The sequence below is a fragment of the Pongo abelii genome, chromosome 17 (assembly GCF_028885655.2).
Source record: "Pongo abelii isolate AG06213 chromosome 17, NHGRI_mPonAbe1-v2.0_pri, whole genome shotgun sequence".
In the NCBI taxonomy this organism is placed as follows: domain Eukaryota; kingdom Metazoa; phylum Chordata; class Mammalia; order Primates; family Hominidae; genus Pongo; species Pongo abelii.
This window is the reverse complement of record NC_072002.2, coordinates 29,919,214-29,941,234: the sequence shown is the minus strand read 5'-3', so window position 1 is coordinate 29,941,234 and position 22,021 is coordinate 29,919,214. Positions and strand designations below refer to the sequence as shown.

Sequence of the window (22,021 nt, the reverse complement as noted above, 5' to 3'; positions counted from 1 at the left end):
AAACTTACAATCATGGCAGAAGGCAAAGGAGAAGCAGTCACCTTTGTCACAGGGCAGCAAGATGGAGTGAGTGCAATCAGGGGAAATGCCAGATGCTTATAAAACCATCAGATCTCATGAGACTCACTCATTTTGATGAGAACAGCACAGGGGAAACCGCCCCCACGATCCGATTACCTCCACTTGGTCCCACCCTTGACATGTGGGGATTGTGGGGATTACAATTCAAGGTGAAATTTTGGGTGGGGACACAGCCAATGTATATCAAGATTTTCTCAGACTACACCTTAGTTTGAGGTTGTGGCAATGAGATAAATGAGGGAATTTGTACTAATATCTTTTGAAAACTTTCACATGCTCAAGAAAGATATTATTACTATAATTTCCTCTTTCCTGTCTCTACATCTGTTTTGATATTATAGAGGCTAAACTAGTTTCAGATTTTTCATATATTTTATTCTTTTACTGTATTTTACTAGACTAAGCTATTACAGTGGATAAATTAAAGATCCCTCTCTTTTGTATTGTTTTATCGTAGAAACCTTAAAACAGCCTTGAAAATGGCCGGTTACTCATCTCTGAATGGCATAAATTCAATGATTATTTTTAAATGATAGATTCATTTCTTTGTAACCTGAAATTCCACCATAAAGGAAACCTAAATGGCTAAAAAGTAAATAAGAAAAGAAATGAAGCGAACCAGTTAGTCATTTTGCATCAATTTACAATACTGTTTGCACTGAACAGATGATTACAGCAGAGCAAAGTAACATGAAAGGATTTCTTTCTTTAGTTCCACCCTAGGGGCAGGCAACAGAAAAGATGAACAGCTGAACACACAGAGATGGGAAGCCTGTGTATGTAGTAAATCAGAAAGATAAAGGACACTAAGTAAATGTTCCCACTCATTTCGGAAACTAAAAGCTGTGATCTGGTTTATGATAATAATCAAGTGGAAATCCACCTTAATCCTATGTCAAATGAAGTTCTGTAGGCCCCTTGTGAAATCTAGTGACTTTTTCTTCATACTGAAAGATCTGTAAGAGTTTATAGGTCTTTAACTCGTTTATTTTTATGACTGAGCTTTCTTAGAATTTTGCCAATATGGCACCTACCTATTGAAGACAGGGGTTGCTGAACTTCCTTTTGTCCTCCCAACAACTTAGTCATATCTCTGTTCCTTGCTGTCAATTTTCCATCTCAAAAATTATGGCAGACACTCTACCTTCCAGACCCACTTACCTTGAATTTTTTAGATCAAAAGACCACTTCTTAGCATACATCCTTTTCTCTTCAAGCCTCAGGACCCACCATCCCATGGCTGTCCTCACACAGTCACAGTGAAGGGCCCATTAAGGAAGCACTTCCCCTGGTCATGATATCTAGGGGTTTGAAAATAGCCTTGGAAGCCTCATGGTGCCAAATAATGGTAAGATCCACATACAAAATGAGCCAAACAGCAGAGTCTAGAAAACTTTGCTTAAAATATTTCAAAGCTGTATATGTTTTATTTATAAATAACATTTAGACACAGAGGTCAATAAGATGTTCCAAAAATTCCCAGTTTTTTAGTACAGACACATCAGAGAGGAAAAATAGTATGTTTATATGTTTCTGTCACTTGACAGCAAAAACAAAGGCTGGGCATATCCAGATATCTGAGTAGACATAGTATCAGATCACTTACAAACTACAAGCATTAGATTTATTTATTTATTTTATTTGTGGCACTCCCAAATAATTTCCCTGAATACCTTCATTCTCACTATGTATGCTGTGCAATTATATCACATCAGTTATATGACTTTTGGTCGACTTAAACTCACTCTTCACTTGGCATGAATTCTGCTAAAAGAAATACTTGTGAGTAAACAATCTTTAAATTTTAAGCCCTTCTGCTTCCTTCTCCTTCCATGTTTCCTGTGAATTTATTCCACCTGTGCACTGTGGGAGATAGCATAACAAAGCTGGTAAGATATTTTTCATTCATTATCTATTATCCAACTATTTATTCTAGAAACTGTAGCATATTGGAATTTTAGAAGTATATCTTAATATCAGTCACAATTTATACCCGAATACTTTGCTTTAAAAAAAAATCAAACGTAGATATCGATACTCTGAAACCAGAAGGTTTTTAACCAAGGTCAAATTCTTCCTCTGTCCCCAATAGCACCAATTCAATAACTTTTGTGAAGCCCAGGAAATGGGACTGTAGAAACTCCAGAAATATGTGCATTATCCTCACAGAAGTGGAGCAGGGATTGATCCTGTTGCTGCACAGATACCTTTATTACACATGTACACACACATATCTCTGTCACTGCATTCAAAACACTGTCACTTTACTGTCCCCATTGTATTCTCATGTGTTCCTGACCTATATGATTTTCATAATGTCAAAAAAAAATTTTAATGTGTGGATGGGAAAAGTTAGTAAGGTCCTAATGGAAATGCATAGCCTGGTGGCAAAACAGCATTCGTAAGGACCCCAGGGTCCCTTCCAAGGATGTTGTATCCCATAATCAGCCCCAAGTGTAAGTCTCGTAACGATAGGCAGCTGTTGAAGAAATCTACAATTCTAGCCATTCTCCATGAGGCTGCAAAGGAATTGAGTCATTGGCAACTCACATGTGTAGACTCACTTGTCTTATTTTATTTAATCTTGAGATGAGAAAATAAATCCATAATATTCCCAAAAGATTTCTACACAGAGCATAAACACCAATTATGAAATCATTCAGAGAATTGAGACTGAAAGACTGAGTTCTTGAGAAGCCTAAACTCCTCCCTTTCTTAAAATAACATAAATATTAGTAAATGCCTTGGTATGATCCTGAGGGACTCAGCCTTAGAATTTCCCTTTGCTTAATTTGATCTCAGACCTGAACCCACTTAAAGCCTTCGATTTCACATTTGAAGGTAACTAAAACTCCATTCCCTCACCTTTCTAGCATGTCTTTTTAATATATCATAAATAACAGTACTGTACTCAGTATTTCAGCAAAAAGACTGCTTGTTAAATTCACAGAAGGAACGCATAAAAGGCAGAAGTAAATAAACAAGACATATAATTCTTTTTTTCAAATAAAAGAACTTTAGAAATAAATTGGCCTGCAAAACTACTTTTGCAATTACAGTGTCATATTTGGCCACACTATGACTCAGAGGCACTGCATAAATATGAACAGAATCGTCTAATGCACTTTTTCAAAACAGTACTTCTCAGCCAGGGGCTAGTGCGAATTCATTCTACAGCTAGGTGCTGGTGACACTTCGGTTTGCTTTACTGGCAACATTTTGGTGATGCGTCCTATACTAAGAGGAAGGCTAGAAACCAAGCACATGTCAAGAGCCAAATCCACCATGTTACTTCTTTTCGTGCTTCTTGGTTAACTCCCCAACGCCCAGTTGGATGTGGTCCCGGTTGTCACTGATTCTCTCTTCCCTGCGCTGACTCTCCTGGGAGACTTGCTGCACAGCTTGCAGGATTGCATTCTGCACAATCTGTTTGCTGGCATTCTGCAGCTTCACCTCTTCAGGCTCATTTCCAGGTTTCTCACCTAGCCAAAAACATGAAAAGGAGGGGAAAAGGAGAGAAATTAATTTCAGGAATGTGAGAGGGAAAGGTAGGGGAGAAAGATGGGAGGGAAGAGTGAGATTGTAAGAACACACTGGAGTGGACCAGTTAACTATGAGAAGCCCACTAGAGCACATACAATTGGGGGATTGGTCTCAGGACATGCTGTGGATACCAAAGTCATTGATATAAAATGACCTAGTGTTTGCGTATAATCTACACACATCCTCCAATACACTTTAAGTCATCTGTAGTTATTTATAATACCTAATATAATATAAATGTAATGTAAATAGTTGTTACACTATATTTTTAAAAATTGTATTATTTTTCACTGCTGCACTGTTATTTCTTTTATCGGGTTTTTTCCAATATTTTTCTTACATGGTTGTTTGAATCCTAGGATCCTCAGCTGCTAGAGAGACAGTTTCTAGAAAAGAACAGACCCTTGCCCTTTTGCACCTTCCCCACTTCCTTCAGGAAATGCAGACATTAACGCCTTCAGGTGTTGCATTCATCTTCCAGTAAGCATGAAGATGAAAGCCAACATTCTGGGCATGGCTGGGGAGAAAGAAGCAGACTAATTTTGAAGGCAACACTGAACATCTGTACCAGCCCTGGGCCACGTACTTCTGGGCGTTCATGTATGTTATGAAAATATTTCCTTTCTGTTTAATCCAACATTATTCCGGTTTTATGTTACTTGCACCCAAATACATGCCTACTGTATACAACCTCACTGGGGCTGGAGAATAGATGATGACTGAATCCATATCAAGGTCAACTTTGCTCCTATAACAGGATCACAACCAGTGAAACTATCTGAAGCTGCCCACTGTGATCTAGAGCAAGCACTGGCAAACTTTTTCATCAGAACCTGCCCTCCTCCCTGCCCGGTGATCTAGAGCAGGGATTGTCAAACTTTTCTTTAAAGAACCACATAGGAGATAGGCTAAGTTCATGGGTCATACAATTTCTGGAACAACTACTCAACTCTGCTGTTGTAGCATGAAATCAGCTATGGATGAGTGCATATGGCTTTCATTCAATAAAACTTTATTTACAAAAAAACAGGCCCACAGGCCAGATTTGGCCTGTGGGCCTGTTTGTCAACCCCCAATCTGGAATGGTGGTAACTTTCTAATTAGAAGGCAAGGCAGTCTACCCAGCACTGATTCTCTGCTTTCCTTCTTAGTTAAAAACAAAATCTTAATTTTATTTGACTAGTTATGTAACTAGGCATAGCTAAGTTCTGTGGTGGAAGTGGAAGTTCATTTAGTAAAAATTCTGGAAAAGGGATGTAGAAGGGTAAAGTCACATAAAGGCCTTTTGTCCTCTCCCCATCCTATTGCCTGCAACTCTGGCCTGATAGTTGTTACAAGGACCAGAGACATTAAAACCATTAGAATACAAACTGTTTTCAGGGATTTCAGAAGGAAAAGAAGGAGCTTGGGATCCAATGACAAAGAAGCCACCATATAAGTTCTCAGATGCCCACCTCCAGGCCTCTTTTTATGTTGGAAAAAAGTAATATACCTTGTTTAAGGCAACTGCAATTTTGTATTTTTTTTATTGTGCAGCAGATGTAATACTAACTCATACATGGTAGACTGATCACGAATCTACCATTTGGTTGAAGTGCAATCTGGAAAACCCTAAATCCCACCTATTTATATTTATAGTGGTAAACAGAATGGACATCATTTCTTATTTAAAATCATCTTTTTGGATATTTCCTCTACACAAATATGCTCACTACCATGAAGATGTATTTAAAATAGGAGGAATGACATTCACTGGGGTTGATTAATTAGCAACAGAATTTATACACCTAAGAGGAAATATCACAAAAGATAATATTGAGTAATTCTGGAAGACCAGACAGTTCTTATCCATTAAGACATATGATCTTCATTTATTGAGCATTTTTATCCATCCATTGAGGGATTTGCAATCTAGTGAACAAAGCAAGATAATCCTATTGAGTGCAAAGAACAATATTTTAAAAAACAGGATAAAATGATCAATCTACACCAAACTCAGCAGAGGAGTCTGGAGGCATGAATTACAATAGACTGAAGCTATGAAGTGGCCAAGAAGAATAGAAAATTTTCTGTATGAAGAGTCACAAAGGCATAGCTATCAAGAATATGTGTTTTGAATCACTTCAGACATTTCAAGTCCTTTCTGCCACTTGCATTCATGCAATCTTGGGCTAGATACTTCACCTCTGTAAGCTTGTTTGCACATCTGTAAAATGGGCAAGTGTCATTAATTTAGGAGGGTTGTTGGAGAATTAACCAACATAAAGCGTATTCAGCACTCAGTGTGGTCCCTAACACATAGTAAGCATTTGTAAGTGTCCACAATTGTATGTTAGTCAGGGAATAGTAAGCTGTTGTTACCAAGAAACTCAAAAATAGGACAGCTCACACAAGAGAAATTCATTGTTCTCTCGTGTAACAGTTCAGAGATACTCCAGTGTGTAAGTAGCTCTGCTGCATGGGTTATCTTAGGACTCTAACTTCCCTACATCTTACTGCTCTGACCTTTCTTAAAATATTGCCCTCATTTACCTGAGTGAAGCTGATTAACCAGTATCCCATGTGGGACCAAAAGGGAGCAAAAGAGAAAATGGAGGGCAAGCAATTTCCTTTTAAAAAATTGTCATAAAGGTTGCAACCATCACTCTACTGACATTCTATTGGGAGAAACTTAATCACATGGCCACACCTAGCTATGTGGGAGGCTAGGAAATACATTCATAGGCTGGGCAGCCATATGTCCTTCTGAAATTCAAGGAGGGGCCAGGCGCAGTGACTCACAGCTGTAATCCCAGCACTTTGGGAGGCCGACGTGGGCAAATCATTTGAGCTCAGGAGTTTGAGACCAGCCTGGCCAACATGGAGAAAACCCATCTCTACTAAAACACAAAAAAATTAGTCTGGCATGGTGGTGAGCACCTGTAGTCCCAGCTACTTGGGAGGATGAGGCGCAAGAATCGCTTGAACCTGGGAGGCAGAGGTTGCAGTGAGCTGAGATCGTGCCACTGCATTCCAGCCTGGGTGACAGAGTGAGACTCTGTCACAAAAAAAAAAGTAAAATAAATAAAAACAAAATTGAAGAAGGTTCTAATGCTAAAACAAATAAGCCATTAAGGAGTTTAAAAAATTACTTCCAAGCAAAGCCAAGGCTACATTGAAAAGGGAGAATACAGTATATACTTGCAGCAAGACAAATGTGAAACCCAGGTTGCTCTGTCTACTACCACTATACAGTGTGTAAGTGTGAGGACAAACAAAAACAATTTCAAAAGGTTTAGGCTTGCTCCTAGAAAGAGTATCTTACCCAAACTAGATGCATGTTAACTCTCACTGCCCTCATTACCACTTCGTTTTGGGTCATACATATCTACCTGCAGTGGAGGTTGTGGGACAAAGAGAGCAGCGAAGCCTGGAGCAGAGAAAGAGAGGGATTAAGGTTGGGGGAAAAGCCATCCAGAGCACTTAACAGACAATACATGCAAAATAAAAAGCTGCACAAAGCACACATACTACTTGTGTGTTAGGCTCTTGGGTATGCGAGGAATAATATTCTCCTCCGTTACCTTAAGCTGTGGTAGAGGGGAGGGGACCATGAAAATAGAGATACAAATGTCATAGCCAAGTGTCCAGGAACTGTTCAGCTGAGCTTCATATTACAACTCAGAAATTGGAAAAATCCAGTATAGCTGCAGTTATTGCACCACCTAGGTTATCCTCTGCCAGGAGCGAGCCTCACCTCTCCATTTGCTGCTACCAACCAAGCACCTCTCCGCTTCTTCAGGAGTCTCTCTGACTTTATGCATTCACTCACTCTTATTTCTGCATATTCACGACGTGCATTGCTTCATGACTGTACATATCTCCTTCCCTCTGAGGTCATTCCAGCTAAGGTCCTGGCTAATGTTCTTGCAACTGACTGACCTTTGCCATATCTTCAGCTGAAATTCCTGAGAGAGAGAGCCTAATAGAACCATATCACCATTATCCTTATAAAGCAGCACTTTTATACCAGGCAGTGGTTTTTTGTTTTTTGTTTTTTTTTTTGATGGGGTCTCACTATGTTAACCAGCTTGGTCTCAAACTCCTGGGCTCAAGCAATCCTCCAGCCTCAGACTCCCAAGTACCTGGGACTACAGGCACACTCCACCACACCAGGCTCCAGGCCACTTCTTAAGCCAGCCATAGGTTGAATAACAAGGTTTATTCTGGCCCAATTTGCTGTGGCCAAAAAGTTTGGATCAAGAGGTGGGAACTCTTCCCACCTAAGGAAGAAGGAACCACTTAGCCCCATTGCCTTGGCAAAGCATCCTGGAGAGCAGGTGTTCACAGATTAGTCTTTGTGCGTCATCACTCTCACACCTCCTGGTGTTCCTGCGGCATTCACTTGTAAGGACAAGATATTTGAGAAACTCCTGATGGAGTCTCTTATAATAATACAAGTACCATGTGAGGAAGTACACTACAACCAACAGAAGGCAGGGCCAGCCACCCAAATCCTCCGAGTCTCACCATTGACTTATATGCACTGAATTCACTTCAATGTAATGAATCACTTAGCGTCGTAGGCAGACTGTTGCCTAGTTTTAAATGATGCAAACATCCTCTAGCCTAATTAGCATTTACAACATCATTTTCGTGTTTCACAAAAAAATGAGGAATTGATTTAATTGGCTATAAACTCTTAAATGCCCAATATAAATAAACCAAAATTGAGAATGTGGTGTAACTGAATTTGTCTTCAGTGTCTTTCCACCTCGGATCGTTACTTGCCTCTCCTCATCCCCAGGCATCCACATGGTCCTGCTTCTCTGTGATCACCCAGTGCTCCCCCATGGGGATCCAGCCTTCCACAGACCACTGTGAGCTCTACAGCTCCCCACCATGCCCCTCAGAACTTTCTGCCCCATATCCCATTCATGCTTCCCCAGTGGAAGGTGTCTAAGGAGCTCAATTGCAATATGGTTAATAATTGGTCTAATTTCTTATGTATAACCATTAAAATTGTGCTTCTGATGACCATTGTATGACCCTCCTGATAAAAACTTACGTCAATTTTCCCCCCAAAACCTAAGTGTCATTTACTTCTTTTACATTAGCCCTGTTATATTCCAGTGAGGTAGGTTTTGGAAAAGGTCAGTGTTCCATTTTGAGACAGAATCTGGTTAGTGATTTTTTTCTAGATTGCACAGATAGGGCACCAGAGGTTGTAACACAAATGGCATCTCTATCTCTCATCTCTCCCCACTGACTCACTAAGTATGCAAATTACAGAAGTTCCTCCCAGGGCAAGACAGGACTACAGCACCACTCCCTGCACACACACTGTAATACACAGGGCTGCTGCTGGTAACCAGGGAGCAGTTATTTTATCTCCCCTTCTGATTGCTTGAGACTGCAAAGATAGTATGATCATTTATCAATGACGAGCATATGGAACACAGAGAACAAGAACTAATTCTGGGCCCTTTAATAATAGAATGATAGTTTTTTTCTTCCAGCTCTGGAACTACAGGAATTTTCCATGAAGGACCAGATGTTAAATCTCGCTCATCTACACCAACTGCAAATAAAGCAAACCCAGGAGCCCTGCTTTGCTACCAAGCAAGCTAAAGTTACATGAGTTCCCAGCAATGAAAAGCCACAGCCCCTGAGTGTCCAGCTTGCTGCTAGCCCAACTGAGCATGCTATTCCCCTATGCATCAATACCAAATCAGAAGCATTTTAGGTAGATTTGAGATGCAGAAAGCAAGACAGCTATCAGCAGGCATAGGACATTTCTAAGTCATATTTGAGTGATACTGTCTGTTACCACTGCCACCCTTATCAAATCAGATACAGGGAATTAAGAATCACCCCTGACTCTACCTACAATGGCCAGCCACATTATGTCGTAATGTAGCCAGCTACTCTTATAAATTATATGGAGTTCTTTATTAAAATGTCCTAAACAACAAGATGACATGAATCAGAAAGATATTTATGGAGGACCTACACGTATGGTACTATGGAGAATAACATAGGCCACTAGGCCAAAATGTTTCATTCATACATACATTCATTCATAAAAGAATTACAAAGCACTTACTACATGACAAACACTAGGCTAGGTATTGGAGACTAAAATGTTGAGCAGAACAGTCATAGCCCCTACCCTATGTGAGCTTACAATCTAGAAGAGTCAGATGTTAACCAGCTAATCAACTGGGTTTATAATTGGGAGCTATGACATGTGCTATGAAGGGAGCATGGGGAGCATACTGAAACCATCCCCACAAGGTTGACAGGAATTGAATGCCAGGCTCTGGACAGAAATATAGTTATAATTAAGCATCAGTCAGGCTGCACTCTGGCCCGCTTACTTGATGCTGAAAGTCACTCAACACTAGATACTGCCAGTGCATCCCATTGTTCCTATAGACAGGATAGCTGACATTACAATAATGAGGTTTTTGTTTAAGGATCACTTAAGAAGTTTTTCAAAACCCAAATTCTAGCAAAATAGTGGATGCCAACCCGCACAGAGGAACAGGATCGGTATGAGAATGCAACATCTTCATCCTCCTGTCCCATGACTTCACCCTGCACTCTTCGACCAATCAACTATCTCCACACACTTCAGCCCACCCCACACCCTTAAAATCCATATAGCCCGTCTCCTTGGGTAGACAGATTTGAGGTTTCCTCCCATCTCCTCATCAGCAGCTCTAGGATTAAACCTGTTTTCCTCTATTGCAACCCAGTGTCTCCACGTATTGACTTGCTGTGTGCATCAGACAATGAACCTGTTATGATTACAATACCACAAAGGGAACTCATCTAATTTAGGTGTCAGGGAAAGATGTCCAGAGAGGGGATTTAAGGAGTAATGAACATTAACTGATAAAAGGAAGGTGCTGGGAGCAGGAAGGCAAGAATATTCCAGGCAAAAAGATCCACCCCTGAGTGGCAAGTCCCTGATCTGTGTAATAAGAGCAGGGCCAGAGAGGAACTGAAGGCAGCCTGAGTGGCTGGTGCCCACCAGGGAGGGAGACAGGCGATGGCGCTGAAGAAAGGAGGCCAGCCTGGGCCTGGGGTCCTGGGGAAGTATCAGAGCCTTTTTCTGAGAGTAAAGCAGCCATGTTTCCTCATATCTGTGCCACCCAGCATAGCTTCAGTAGTCTGAGGAGAGTTACATAATTAAGGCAAGAATATGCAAGATTTGGAGAAGGCCTTGAAACACAGATGGACTTTGGAAAGGCCAAGGGGAAAAGGAAGTGAATTCTTTCCCTGGCCTTGAAGGGCAGGGCAGATAAGTGGCTGGTTGACTAACAGGGTCATGGAAAGCTTTTATGTGCAGAGCTGCTGAATTATTTTAGAACATAATTTAAATGATACAATATTACTGGATTGTAATTCCTTAAGGAAGCCATAAAAATGGTGCCAATAAAACTTGAAAAGGAAAAGACAATTTTACTCTAGGAATCAAGATGCTTACTGAGTTATTTTGGTCAAGAAAAAGCAAAGTTAGTTTTGAAGGAAAGAAAAATAACAAAACAAGGAATAAGATGGATCTAATTTACCACCTATGAATACCAGTTACAAAGCTATGTCAATTAAGAAAGTGTGATAATAATACAGGGATACAAAAATTGACCAGTACATTAAAGAGTACAGAAACAACCACACAGATATATGGAACACCTGATTTATGGAAAACATGACACTGTTGTATAGTAGGAAAAGGACAGTATTTTCAGTCTTTAGGGCTTGGCCAAGCAGTTATTCATACAGAAAAATAATGAAAGTGACTACTTCATACTGCACACAAAAAATTTCCAAATGGATTTCATATCTAGATCTGAAAAGTAAAATAATTTGGAGCACAGAGGATTTTCAGGACAGTGAAACAACTCTGTATGATAGATACTATAATGATGGACACGTCATTGCATATTTGTCTAAACCCATAGAATGTACAACACCAAGAGTAAACCCTAATATGAACTGTGGAGTTTGGGTAATTATGATGTGTCCGTGTAGGTTTAACTGTAACAAATGCACCACTCTGTGGGGGATGTAGAAAAGGGGAGGCTGTGAATGTGTGGGGGAAGGGGGCATATAAGAAATCTCTGTACCTTCTGCTTAGTTTTGCTATGAAATTAAAACTGCTTCACACCTGGAAGCCTAGCACTTTGGGAGGCTGGGGCGGGAGGATCACTTGAGTCTGGGAGAGCGAGACCAGCCTAAGTAACATTGTGAGACCCTCATCTCTATGAAAAATTAAAAAATAAATTTATAAAAAGTAAAGCAATCAAGCTTTTAGAAGAATATCTTTGTGACCTGGGAGTGGACAAAGATTTCTTCAACGGGACACAAAAAGCAACAACCATAAAGAAAAAATTGGACAAATTGGGCTACATTAAAATAAGTGGTTTTCACCAGGGAAACACATACTTGGAAAAAGACTTTTCACTGGAGGCAGAGGCACAGAGAATGCTTATGAAAATACTATCTTGGAAATCCTTTAAATAGTTCCTTTTTCTGAGCACGTAGATAACCACCAAGACTGTGTTATGAGTTGAGAGAGACTTAAAAGGCTGTTCTGACCACCACATACATTTCTGCAAAATTCAGCAGAAATGTAGGTTTTCCTCCTTTTACCCCCAAGAGACTCAGAAATCAAACTCCTCCCAAGAGTTTCTCCTTTCTTGCAGTCAGTAGGAACTCTAGAAAATCTATGAAATGAGAAATAAGAATGAAATCCTAAGCCTCCCCCAACCAACTGAACAGACCCCTTTTTGGCCAAGGGGACCCCAAAGTAACCTGGGAAACTGAGTTCTGGACCCTGATGGGATGGGAGGTGGGACACGCCTTGTTCTATCTCCTCCCTCGCCAACTCCTTTAGGCTTTCTTCCCTAATGGTTAAACAGAAACTAGCCCTCTCAAGAGACTCCACCTGATGTCAGTCAATCAACTGATGCTGCCCCTCTCTTTTACATTTCAACAAAACAACCAACTAGCATTCATCCTGTCATCCAGGCTGGAGTTCAGTGGCGCTAGCTTGGCTCACTGCAGCCTCAACCTCCTGGGCTTAAGCGATTCTCCCACCTCAGCCTCCCAACTAGCTGGGACTACAGGCGCCCGCCACCGCGCCCAGCTAATTTTTTGTATTTTTTGTAGAGATAGTGTCTTGCCACACCACAGGGCTGATTTCTGTTTAACCCTTAGGGAAGAAGGCCTAACGGGGTTGGTGAAGGAGGAGGTATAACAAAACCTGTCCCGCTTCCCATCCCATCATTGCCCAGGCTAGTCTCGAACTCCTGGGCTCAAGTGATCCGCCCACCTCAGCCTCCCAAAGTATTGAGATTACAGGCGCGAGCCACTGCACGGGCCAGACTTCCTTTGGGGTAAGAGGCCATCGACCATGGAGTGGCTCCCGTGAGTCTATGCAGGCTGTGCAGTGAGGGTTTTGCATCCTGTGCTTCATCTTTTGATGTCAGGGGGCTGAAAACTCCACCCTGGGCTCTTGCTAACTCGGTTGTATTTTGAACTCGGGACCCGGGAGAGGTATGAATCTCAATTGCGCATGCATAGGTTTCTCTTTTCATAAATATTCATGACTCCTCCTGTAGTTTATTGAATATGTATATCTGGCCTGCTCAGCCAGAATTCCTGTTCCCTGTGTCCCTCCCTGAAAGTGTCTGTTTCTGGCCTCTCGTCCGCGGCTACACTGCCCAGACGGTCAGAATGGCTGCCCTGCAGGCTGTAGCCCTCTATGAGAAACAAACTCTCCTTTCCAAATGTATGAACCGCGTCATTCTTCAGCTGACAAACAGAAAGTTCAGGAAAAGCAATCCAGAGCCACCAAACCACCAGGCTGGCCCGAACTCAGGACTCCCAGATGCAGGAGTCTGCTATTTATAGGGGCAGCAAAAGTGGACACTGTGTGATCTCATGTGCTAAAGGAAGCCACAGTACCAAGGTCCTAATAGAATGCAAGGCAAATTTTGGCAGCCAGAGGCTTGCATACTTTCTTCCCCACTGCAGGACCTTCCATAGCCTCTGCTATGTCCTAGTGGTGGCCTCCTGCGGGACCAGGACATTGGAGGTAGGAAGATAGGGAAAATCCTTAACTCGTGAGACAAGGGCTGTTTTTATTTTATCAAACATACTTAGAGTAACTAGTACATCCACAGCACTTTCTGACAGCAAAAACTCTTACTAGGCCATTTATAGATTCGTTCTCCCAAGAGTTCTGATGCAGCTGGAAATGGAGTCCAGAGGTTTCCTGTCCCCACTCAGATAAGAATTACTGGACCGTATTAACAGATCTCTTAAATATTTAATGAAAGATTCTCAGTTCCCAGGCATGGTGAGGACATGCTCTCCCTTCCTGGGAAGGAAGGAGGGAGGGAACCAATATGAGCACTATGAGTGATTTTAAAGGAATCTTCAAAAACAAACAAAAAAACATCCCCACCGTATGCCACTGTTCTCCCTGAAATAAACAGCGCAATCTTCACAATCACCATTTCTCTGCCAAAGAAGGAATCACATTCCCAGATGTGACAAGTCATCAGAAAGTGCAAGTCTAGAATTTAACTAAATAATCTCTCAAAAGTAATATTTAGTCCGTGGAGGAAATGAGTATAGAGTGAGAGTTTCAGGGGGCTAACCAGAGGAAAATTATCCTCTGCTGTAAAGTAAAATCCTTTCTACTCTCCTTGAAAGAACAGCTCCCAACCTTTTGAAGATGATTCCTTTGTAATGTCAAAATATTTCCCATATCCCTTCATAGCACAATGACAAGAAGAGGCTATGAATTCAGTAATGCTTTCAGATGATTAATACTATTAATCACAACAGCCTCCATATTCAGTACATTTGAAAAATTGCAGGAGTTATGTGAGAGTGTATTCCAACTGCAGAAACTTTGAGGGGCAAATAAGGCATAGCTGTGCTTTAAAGCAGCTCCATGGCCTCAGGATCTTTCTTGCTCTCACACCAGGCTGGAGGCATTAGAAGGAGCAATAAAAGGCAGGCAGATGTTGTAAACTAATTCCTAATGATGAATTTTCAAGGCTGTAATGGGGGTAGGGGACAGGGCATGGTGTGAAACTAGAAGCCTTCCTCCAGTTATCCTCAGTTTCTGGTCTCTCCTAAATAGTCACTCATAAACATTAATTAAATGTCCAACATCACTAGGTTTGCATAAGGCAGGCTGAGTTTTCACCTTCAGGAACAATGTGATAACTAAGATTTTTTTACAATTTTTAAGTATCATGAAATATTTTAAGATGTGAAATGATTAACCAAGATGAAGTGTCAATTCTATTTTTTAAGTGGAAAACTGGAGGCTCAGAATATTGTTTGGAGTCACACATGGGATTAGATCTGTGTGCTCCACACCCTGGGCCAGAGTTCCTTCCATGACACCTTCCTGCTGCAGCTTCCGTCTTCAGGATAAGGAAGGAAAGCAAGGAGCTGGTGTCCAGACACAGAGCCCAAAGATTATTTTCTTCTCGGCACAAAATGGAAAATATATAAATGTATCTCCTCACTTCTGTTTGTGCTTCCATTTGCTCCACTGTCTCAAACAGCAGCTGGAGTAACTTTTTAAAAATGTAAATCCAATCTGTCATGCACCTGCAAACAACTCTTCCTTGGCCTCCCATTGCATTTGGAAAGCAAGCTCAACCTCTCACCATGGGCCTCAGGGCCCTGCATGACCAGTCCCTGTCTCTTGTGCAGCCTCATGCCCTGACTCCTCCTCTCACTTAGCAGACGTGGACTTTCCTATGACTCTGTACTCAATTCAACAAAGATAAAATCTAGTCATGCGTGTATGCATGACTCTTTACCACTTACTTTATTTTCTTAAAAATTTTTTACTTAGAAACTTTTTTTAAAATTATTAAAACTTTTTCAAAGATGGTGCCTCACTCTGTCACCCAGGCTGGAGTGCAGTGGCATGATAATGGCTCACTGCAGCCTTGAACTCCCACCTCATTCTCCTGAGTAGCTGGGACTACAGGTGCATGCTACTACCACCAGCTAATTTTTTTAATTTTTAATCTTTTTGCAGAGATGGGGTCTCACTGTGTTGCCCAGGCTGGTCTCAAACTCCTGGCCTCAAGTGATCCTCCTGCTTCCACTTCCCAAAGCACTGGGATTACAGGTGTGAGACACCAAGCCCAGCTCTGTTACAACTTACTGTGGGATCTTGAACAAGTCAGCTTCCTCACTCTAAAATGGGTTCAATAATGGCAAGCCCTCACAAGGTTGTTGCAGCCTGTGTCCCCTAGAGCATCTGCTCTTAAGAGGATGACCACCTTTGTTCTCAACTCAACATTGTCCCCTGTGTGCCCAGTGCACAATCTGTAAGTATGGTTCAATGATTGGCTGTGAAAGTCACTGTTTTCCAGTCTGTTCTTTCTTCCCCCACTTTCTCTGCTCCCATTAATTTTCTGCTCTTGGTCTCCTTTGCTATGTTTTGCTGATTCGCTGCAGTGAGAGTTAAGGCACAAGAGGAAGCAGCTGAGGAGACACTCCTTTGGTGCCAGCTCAGCCCCTCTGCATGAGAGATGGTGCAGAAAACACACTAGAGCGTGAATATTAGAAAGGCTGCTCCAATTTCCAGGCCACATATGGCTAGGCCAATTAGCAGTTTCAAAATCTTACACCCAGTTCATCTTTGCCATCTCCTAGCTTCTTGTTTTCTCCCTCCTCCTCTTCCCTTTGCATGCCTGCAAACTTCTAAAGGGGTCAGTTCTCCACTCCCTCCATTTGGTTTCAAACACTACAGAACAAAGAAGTGTGAAAATAAGCTCTTTTCAGTTGGGTCCAGTGATGTTCCCAGATGATTTTGTTCCTGTTGGTCAACCATTTGGCATGACAACATTCTCCTCAAGCTTATAAACTTCCTGAATCCTGCACACATTGGTATGTAATGAACCAAGTCCTGCCAACACTCTGAGGCTCTGTAGTCATGAGCCTGTGCTGAGAAAGCCCTTGTCTTACAGGCACTGGGTTTGAATCCCATTTCAGGGCCTTTTTGAGTTCACCTGAACAAGCCTTGGTTTTCTCACACCTAAACTACAAAATACAGGTGAAAACTTCTGATTAATTTTTGAAGAAGATAAATGGGAATATGAGTCAACATTGCTTCACCTACAAATAGGATAAAGAAATACAAAAATCTTGCTCCAGCCATGAGTTCCCCTTATCCTAGTATATGTGGCTTTTCTTTTATTGTACCTTTTTTTTTTATAACCATGAGAATGAGAATCTTGGCTCTTTTTACTGTGTTGGGGTTAATTAGAAAGAGAGAACAGGTGGCTGGAAATAGAAAAGGAAGTAAAAATAAGATCAGATGTTTTATGTCTTTTTTTTTTCCAGTGATATTTCAGAAGAAAAAAAGAAGCTGAAGAAAAATAAACCCAGACTTTAGAAGTATTTGTTAGAACTGTGTGACAGGAAATTAATGTCACATGTTTCACCCTGTGTCTCAGGGAGCCTCGGCTGCCACATTCAAAATCTCCAAGTCAAATGTATTGAGCTTTTGGTCTGAGAACCAGAAATGAAGACAAGAAGAAAGGGAGGTAAGAAGAGTTAGAGGAAGGAAGGAAAAGTGAAACAGTACCTTTGAGGATGCAAATTAGCTACCTTCAAATAAAATTAAATTACATGTTATCTAACTGAAATTGTAGATAGTGGCTTAAAAGTTTCTAGCAAGCAAACTATGGTAAAATAGAAATTAATTATAGAAGACATAAGAGCTGACTAGTTTAAGATGCAAGAACTTACAATGACAACACTGTCATTGTGCTGTCATTTTTGCCTTATTTAGTGAAAATAACATCTGCATTTTTTCAATTCATCTTATTTTTTCATGAAACATTAAGTTCTTCAGCCACAGACTCTTCTAACATAATTTGTTATTTGGTTTGTCTGTTTAGCCACCACTCAATTTAAGAACTAGGCATTGGCCAGATCCTAGACGCCACCTGAGTGCTGCTCTCCAATCGTGTCCCCTTAATCCTGCGAAAGATAAATCATCTCCAGAATTTTCTCACAATCATTTCCATGCTTTTCTTTAATATTTTGTCACAAATTTATATTGTTGTCTGTATCTGTGGTTTGATCATTTTTACTTCTATATAGTGCCCCATTTAATGAATAGACCAAAATGTTTCCATTCCATCAGTAATAGAATTTGGCTTGATTCCAGTTTTTTAGCTATTATGAATGATTCTAACATTCTTGGCCTTGCCTACACATGTGCAGGAACTTCCAGAATCTAGAAATAGGAGGAGTCGTCTGCATTGTAGAGAATAATAAGCATGCTCAAATTCGCTAAGTATTGCCAACCTGTTATCCAAAGGAGGTCAGCAAATTTGCACTCTCCTTAGCAAAGAACCCTCTCATTGTTCAAAATTCTAACCAATACCTAGTATGTGTCATCATTTTAAAAGTTTCAACCTGGTAAGCATGCAATTATATTTCATGGATTTTATTTGCATTTCCCAGATAACTAATGAGGTTGAACATTTATTCAGAGATTGATTTATGATGACGATTCCCCTTTTTATGAGGTACCCGTTTAAGTTATGTGCCCATTTTTCTACTGGGTTGTTTTCCTTTTTCTTACTTTTCTATATATATTCCTTGTCAATTATATGTGCAGCAGATACTTCTATGGCCCTCTTTGTGGCTCGAAAAAAGAACCTCTGTGTTTCTTTTAATGAAAAGAAGTTTATTTTAATGTAATCAAATGGGTTTTTTATTCATTTCTTGTTAATAATTTGTTGTGGTCTTGAGCTCTCTGTCCTGAGATCATGAAGTTGTTCTCCTCTATTGTCTTTTGAAAACTTTGCAATTTTGATTTTACATTTGGGACTTTAATCCAGTTGGAATTGATTTTTGTGCATGGTGTGAGGTAAGGACCTGATTTCCTGTATTTTCGTATGAATAGTGAATTGCCACAGAATTATGTTTTGAGATGTTTGGCCTTCCCCTACTGACCTGCCATGCCTCCTTCATTATAAACCAAGTATCCATATATGTGGGGGCTGTTTTTAAATTATTTATTCTTTTCCATTTGAACTACTTGACTTGCACCCATTTTTCTGTCTTAAATACTAGTACTTTATAAGCCTTAATATCTGGAGCAGCAAGTCTCTCCATTTTATTATTTTTATTGAATAATATCTTAGCTAATCTTGGCCCTTTGAATTCCTATGTAAATTTGGCAATCAAAATATTAGGTTCAAAAACTTTAAAAACCTGTTGGGATTTTGGCTGGGACTCCATAGTTCCGTGGAGCTTCACTGGCTTCACCTGGGAAAATTAGATCTTTCCATATTTTGTTCTTCTGCTACATGTCCATAGTGTATCTCTCTATTTATTTAGATCTCCTTTAATTAAAAAAAATTATGTTTACAAAGGTATTGTACATCTTTTGTTAAATTTATTCCAAGGTACTTCACATCATAGTAAATTATATTTTTCTTTAAATTGTATTTTCTAAGTGTTTATTGTTAATGTATAGAAATGAAATAAATCTTTTATGTTAATTATTGATTTTAAATTCAGAAAACCCATCAACTTCTCTTAATTCTAACAATCTGTTGAAACTTCCATATACAATGGTTGCATCTCCCAGTGATGACAACTTGCTGTCTTCCTTTCAATTTCTCCACCTTCTATTTATTTATTTACTTACTTATCCACCTTTCTACGCTGGTTGGAGCCTCTATTAAAATACTGAAAAAAAAGTGGTGTTCCTATATTGTTCTTAATCTCAAAGGAAAAGATTTTGCTATCCCAATATTAAGTGTGATATTTTCTGGAGCTTTTGGTAGGTCCCACTGGTCAGTGTAAGAATTTCCCTTTTATTTCTTGCTGCCTAAGAATTATTTTTAATTAGAAATGCCTATCAAATTTTGTCAAATGTTTTCTCACATCCACTGAGATAAACGTATTATTTAATCTCATTCAATTTATTAATATTGCAAAGCACACTGGCCAATTTTCTAATGCTAACCAATCTTTAATTCTTTGGATAAACTCACTCAGGTGTGACCTATTACTCTTTTCATAGATTGCTGGATTTGTTTGCTAATAGCCACATGCAAATGAAGGGAACAGTAATAAAGGATGGAGCTCTTCAAGTGTTTGGGAGATCTGAGAGGCGTATGTACCACAGACCAAAAACAATTGATACTGTAATAGATACTGAGAAGAGAAGGATTTATGCGTAAAAGGGCTAACTTGAGTCTATATACTGTTAAAGAGATTACAAGGACTTAGGTCAAAATCAGTGAAAATAACAAATGATACAGTTGCATGGCCACATTTTCTCACCTGGCCTATTTACTAGAATCTTCTCTTAGAAAGAAAACTCCAGAAATCAGGAAGCCAGAGCTAGGAAAGGTGGATCTCACTCTTCTGGTCCCCTAGGTAAGGATTCTGAGCAAGCTAGAAATCCTGCTGCTCTGACTGCTCTCTTGGCCCATGTCCTGGAGGGTTGGATCTGCTGGAGGAGGTAGATAATACCTGGAGTCATTTCAACTTCTATTCAGCATCTACTACAGGCCAGGCAACATGTCAGGCATTAGGGATATTGAGAAAATCCACATTTCCTGGTCCTCAAAATGTTCACCAAAGGCACAGAATATCTGGGAACTATGAACAGGTCTTAACTCCCTAGCCTAGTTTAACTCATCTTTGAATCACAATAGAAATGCCTAGGATGAATATAAGGATAAAAATATGTAGTAAATATTCAAACTCTATGAAGAGTTCAATGTGATGCGTGTGTGTGTGTGTGTGTGTATGTGTGTGTGTGTGTAGCTGCTGGGCTGATTTCAAAAGCTACTGTGAGTTACAAATTCTCATTTTGCATATTTCTGTTTATAAAAAATAAATAAGCAATGACAGAAGTGTGAGGAGGAAAGGGCTCACTCAGCCCTGGGATAGGCATTGGAAAGCAGAGAACAAAGGGAAAAGTGATAAAGAGGGTGACCAGTTACAGGAAAGGTCAGGTCTAAGTGACAGCCTCAGGCAGGTCATGGAGCTTCTTGTTGGTTTGTGACTCTCAAAATCTAGTATCCATAAGAATCACCTAGGACTGATAGTTACAATGAAGATTCTCAGGCTCCACCCACAGAGATTCCAATTCAGTAGGTTTGGGATTCGGCTCAGGAATGTACATATTTAGCCATGACTGCAGATAATTCTGGTGCAGGTTTCAGGCAGCCACCCTGTTCTTCAATGCTAACTTCAGCCTATACCCACAGACCGTGAGGAAATTTGGTAGCTAAGTGACTATTTTACAGCCTATTTAATTAATGGGCACAACGAAGCAGATGATTCATGCCCCAAAGTGCAAGTTCTGCCTTTTCCATGTACTTAACCAGCTAATTGCCAAATCTGCACTGCATTTAGAGAAACAAGAGTCAAGCACTAATCTTCAAAAAGGTTTTAAACATTAGTTTGAAAATTCTGAATATTACTTATCTATCCCTTTTCCAGGCCTCAAACCAGGATTATGAAGATTAGTATCATTTCCAGGGTTTTCCTCTTTAATTATATTGAATGTAACAAAGCACCCAGGTTCGTGTGCAATATAAGAAATAACTTTTTGTTAAAGGGAAATGGAACCGCTATTCCAATAATTTTTGGCTTGTTGACAGATAGAAATAAACCAAGTGGAAAATACTCAAATTCTACTTTATCGTGAAGCCAAAAAATTACTGGTCAGAAACACTGTCAAATTACAAGCTCTTATCTATGGAAACATATCCCCCCATATATGCTTGAAATTCCTTGTATGTTAAAGTCATGTTGTCTTCTTGGCAGCCTTCAAGCAATATATTTCAATACTTAATTGGAGTTAATAGGACTGAATTGAAATGGCTTCCAAGAAGTAAGAAAAAATCAGAAGATACACTTCCAAGCCTCATGAAGCATTAACAGGTGAATCGATGTAGAACATTTGCAAATGATAAAAAAGAAATGCTGGCAAATAAATAATATTATCAATATGTGTGTTCAGAAGGCTGAACAATATGACTCAATATCTTTTGAATCCATCTGGTATACTTATGTGCATCACATCATGTACTGGGCAACTAATTTTTAAAATTGAATAATACAACTATTATGCCTTTGTAGAAAACTGGGGGAAGGTTGTAATTCTATCAAGTGAACAGAAATGACCATTACTCTTTTGAATATATATCATAGGTAGCTATTACACCTGTATGTGGAAAATATTCTCTAACCATTTGCAAACAATCTAGAGCAAGATGAAAAAAGTACAGTGAAAAAACCCAAGTGATATTTGAATTTAAAATGCATGTAGAAATGATTTTATATAAAATTATGTTACCCCAGGGGAATAGATAAATTGATA

General features: G+C 39.9%; 1 protein-coding gene across 2 annotated transcripts in view; it reads right to left on the bottom strand.

Moving 5' to 3' along the window:
- Positions 1-716: 716 nt before the first annotated feature.
- Positions 717-22,021, bottom strand: part of AKAIN1 (A-kinase anchor inhibitor 1) — a 54,893-nt gene continuing 33,588 nt past the window's right edge. For both annotated transcript variants that reach the window (XM_009252259.4, XM_002828062.6), the window contains exon 2: positions 717-3,563. In XM_009252259.4, coding sequence (XP_009250534.1) covers positions 3,370-3,563 — 194 coding nt within the window. In that variant the 3' untranslated portion in view covers positions 717-3,369. The remainder of the gene's footprint in view (positions 3,564-22,021) is intronic.